We start from the raw sequence: 4564 nt of genomic DNA on the forward strand, positions 1-4564 counted from the left end.
GGGGGGTTCAGGGGCGCTACCTTCCCGGCGCTTGAGCGATGGCTGCTGGGTGGGGAGCAGGCATGGCTCTCAAGCTAAGTCTTAAATTCTTTGACTGGCTTTCTTGTTTCTAATACAGCTTTATGGTCTTTTGTCTCACAGGTATTTCATGCATGGGGTTTGTAAGGAAGGAGATAACTGTCGCTATTCACATGACCTCTCCGACAATCCTTATGGTGTAGTGTGCAAGTATTTCCAGCGAGGGTACTGTGTGTATGGAGACCGCTGCAGGTAAGAATCAGTTCATAGATTCATTTCTGGTGGGTGGTGGTAGAAAATAGTAAAATACATAATGTTAATACATAATAGATTTAAAGCATTTAACGGTTTAGGGCTGAAGGTGTAGCTCCATGGTAGAGCACTTGCCTGGCATACTCAGGGCCCTGAGCTTTATCCTCAGTAATGCAAAAGTTATTACTTAGTGCTTTGAAAAGTGCTCCTTAGGAATGGCAGTAGTACACAGACAGCACTGTGTCCTGCAGGGGATGTATTACATGTTTTGAATTAATTATGTCCTTGTTATTATATTAGTATAGGCTTGCAGTACATAATGAATACATTTATCATGGGAAGTTTGTACATCTGCATAACACATCTTAATGCTTTTTTGTCCCCGTCCTCTCCTACCCTTTCTGCTCCTTCCAACTCTTGATCCCCTTTCCATTTGAAAAGGCTCAAAATAGTCCTAAATTTGAGCCCAGTGTAGTGCAGTTACCTCTAATCCCAGCACTTGGGGAGTTGAGGCAGGATTGCAGGGAGTTTGAGGCCAGCCCAAATGACCCTGTCTCAAAAAAACAAGCAAAAGTCGGGTGTGGTGGCGCACGCCTGTAATCCCAGCACTGAGAGGCTGAGGTAGGAGGATCGCTGTGAGTTCGAGACCAGCCTGGGCTACATAGTGAGTTCCAGATCAGTCTCCACTACATAGTGAGACCCTGTCTCAAAAAAAACGAACAAAAAAGTCCTGTATTAGCTGGGTGTAGTGGTAATATCGGTAATCCCCACTTTGTTTTTGTTTTGGTACCAGGGATCGAACTCCTTGTGCTTGCGAAGCAGGCAGTGGCACCAGTGAGCTAAATCCCTGGCCCTATATTTGTGGTTTTTTGAGACCTAATCTTGCTCTGTAGTGCAAGCTGGCCTTGAACTCACTGTGTAGTTCAGGTTGGCAAGCTCATGACTGCCTTAGGCTCCCAAGTGCTGAGATTGCAGGTGTGTATCACCGTGCCCTTCTATTGTCCCTACATTTAAGGAGAGTGCAGCCTGCAGCTTGGATTACTGAGGATTATTGCTTGAATTACTACATAATGAAGCCCTGTGTCTTGACCCTATCACCACCAGTCCTGAATTACTGCCAGGAGTGATTTCTTCTTCATATCTTAGGGAAGGTGTTGGTATGTGGCATTTCCTTTTCAGAACAAAGTCTGAAGTGTGTATTTGTCTAAATTGTATTGGTTTCAGTGAGCGAGGGAAACAGAACAGGGTCTCAGGAATTTGGAGTGAGGTTTTTTTGTTGTTGGTTTGGGTTTTTTGAGACAGGGTCTCACTATATAGTTGAGACTGACCTGGAACTCATTATGTAGCTCAGGCTGGTCTCAAACTCATAGCGATCTTCCTGCCTCAGCCTCCCGAGTGCTGGGATTACAGGTGTGTGCCACCACGGACCAGCCTGGAGTGAGTTGCTTTTTTTATTTTAGTGCAGGGAATCAAACTCAGAGGCCTGATGACCTCATAGCTGCAAGGTACCTAATTAGTTACAGGGCTGGTTGGTTTGTCTAATACTTCTAAGTATTACCAGTTTGGAAAATGAAACAAAAGTCAAGGACCAGTTGCCATCTTAGTGAAAATTCCTTTGGTGTCTGTCAGAGTATTAGAGAAGGGTTAGTTGCTGAGGGATCTTTACCCTCAATTTGAATTTGTGCCATAATCCTGTTAAGACACAATTCATCAGTAGTGGTTTCTGTTTAGAAGTTGTTTAGAGTGTTTCCTTGCTTATCTTTCCAGATAGTAGAAAGTATGTGTGTACTAGGTGTTTCAGTTATCAGTTGATGTTTACCCCAGAGTTCAGCAGTTCAAAACAGCAAGCATTAGCCAGGCATGGCGGCACACACCTGTAATTCCAGCACTCAGGAGCTGAGGCAGGGGAATCACCATGAGTTTGAGGGCAGCCTGGGGTACATTGTAAGACCCTGTCTCAAAAAACCAAGTATTTCTGGTCTCACATAAGTTCTAGGGGCCTGGAACCTGTGAGAAGCTTAGCTGAGTGGTTTTATCTCATACTCGGAGAGTATCTGTCAAAATTCATGGCCAGGGTGACAGCCATGAAAACTTGATGGAACTGGGGACTCTTGCTCATTCCTGGTTGGTGACAGGAGACCCCAGTTCCTCCACTAAGCCTTTCTGTAGGGCTGCTGTGCTGCAGTCCTGCTTGGCAGCAAGCCTTCCCCAGAGCCAGCAGCTCAAGAGAGGGGAGACGGTGCCTTTTATGACCTCAGCTCGCAGTCACATGCTATCACTCCCACTGAGTGCTGGCCTGTCACTGAGTCCAGTTCACATCAAGGGGACGAGATTTGGGCTCCTATCTTTTAAGAGAGCCATGTGGCAAGTTTGGGATATATTTTAAACCACTACACTAAAGTTCTAGCAGTGTCCTAGCCAGTGTGAGTGTCATATTAGAAAAACATGTCAGCTGTTGGGGTATGGTGGATGGGATGGTGATGTTAAGTCATCCTAACTAATGTTAAGCCGTCCACTGGATGGGGCAAAATATCTTTCCACTAACTGGGAGCTTAGAAATGGACCCTAGGGTATTTGAGCTTATTGGTTACTTTGCAGTTAGTGTTACATAGGAACAGCAAGTGTGGTGGTGCACATCTATAATCCCAGCTCCCTGGGAGGCTGAGGCAGGAGGATTGCAAGTTCAAGCCCAGCCTAGATAACTAATGACTTGGAAAGACCCTGTCTCAAATTTTGAAAAAGGGTCTGGAGATGCAGCATAGCAGGAAGGCCCTGGGTTCAGTCCTCAGTCTTGCAAAGGGTTGGGTGAGTGGGGTTTGCAGCATCCCATCCTGTGACAAATAAGCCAGTCTTTGCTTGCTGTGGTCATTTTCAGCAGGGGTTCTGTATGGGGCTGATGTGGGAAGCTTGTTCCTAGGACTGTGTTATTGATGACTTGGAAAGGAAGTGAATATGGTGAGCAGAGAATCCCAGTGCCCAGCAGAGAGTTGTAGAGGGTAGACTGCTGTTAGATAGGTGAACCTGCAGGTGGTCCTTGGTGTCAGAAGAGGTACTTGTCTGATCAAACTCGGGTCCTTGGGCTGGGGATTTGGCTCTGCAGTGCTGCTGCCTGCCTTGTAAGTGCAAGGTTCCGAGTTTGATCCCTGGTACCAAAAACAAAACAAAACAAACTTGGTCCTTGTGCTTGCAAGGCAGGCAGCAGAACCACTGAGCTAAATCCCTGGCCCTCTACCAGGTAGTTTTGTTAGCCCCACATGATGCCGTTTTTCTCTTAGTCGCTAAGTATGGAAGGTGGAAGATATTCTGTTCTGCTCTATCCTGCCCTACCCTATCTTATTTGAGATAGGGTCTTGCTATGCAGGTCCAACTGGCCTTGAATTCACTATGTAGCCCAGGCTGTCCTGAAATTCATAGTGATCCTCCTGCCTCAGCCTCTTGAGTGCTGTGATAACAGGTATGCATCACTATGCTGCCTTTTTCACCTTGCTAAGCAAGCTCTGTACCAAGCCATGCCCACCCCTAAAAGAGTCTTAAACTAAACATAAAATACAGCTGACCAACCATACTGGTCCTGCTTCACTGTGCAAGTTGTTGGATACATACACACTGTGGGTTAGACTTATTCCACATGTAATGACTTCTGTGTCTGAAATCAGCTCTGCCTAAAAGGCTGAAAAAGTTGTACATTTTGAGTCTGCAAGTGCCTTCTCGAAGGAAAAAGTTTTCCTGCTGTCTGTGGAGATAGATTAAATGATGTACTGATGTAAAAGGAAGAAGAAAGTGAGGTAAGGAATGAGCGAGTGTGCAGATCAGGAAAAGAGGATGCAGACGGTATATTCTTTAGATGCTGTCTGCCTTTTACCATGGGTAGTGTGTTCTGTGTTTAGAAAGGTGTTCCTTACCTTGCTTTTCTTCATTGTTCAGTGAATGAATTTGAAGAGTCACAGCCTGTAGACCACATTCAAAGGCTGTTCTTGGAGGTGCAGTGTTTCTGGGACAGTCAGACGTTCATTTAAATACCTGTTGCATTTTGTACTACATATTCAGGCAGAGTTGAATAGTTGTGATATTGACTGACCTACAAAGCCTAAAATGTGTAGTGGTTTCTTTTTTGTCCTATTTTCAGGGGCATGGCAATATTCTCCAACCCAGGGAGCACTGAGCTCCATCCCCAGCCCTCTGTTTCCCATATTTCTTATGTATACACAGAAGCTGAAGGTCCAAGGACCATGTCAGGGAGTGTGTGTGATACTTGCCTTTCTTTTCTTTTCTTTCTTTTTTTTTTTTTTTTTTT

The 4564-nt window shown here is 45.2% G+C and overlaps 1 protein-coding gene across 1 annotated transcript in view; it reads left to right on the forward strand.

Moving 5' to 3' along the window:
* Positions 1-4564, forward strand: part of Mkrn1 (makorin ring finger protein 1) — a 25824-nt gene that overhangs the window by 13234 nt on the left and 8026 nt on the right. The window contains exon 2 of the mRNA XM_010631659.3: positions 142-270. Coding sequence (XP_010629961.1) covers positions 149-270 — 122 coding nt within the window. The 5' untranslated portion in view covers positions 142-148. The remainder of the gene's footprint in view (positions 1-141; positions 271-4564) is intronic.

This window comes from Fukomys damarensis, unplaced genomic scaffold, assembly GCF_012274545.1.
Source record: "Fukomys damarensis isolate Sample0158 unplaced genomic scaffold, DMR_v1.0_HiC HiC_scaffold_16, whole genome shotgun sequence".
Classification (NCBI taxonomy): domain Eukaryota; kingdom Metazoa; phylum Chordata; class Mammalia; order Rodentia; family Bathyergidae; genus Fukomys; species Fukomys damarensis.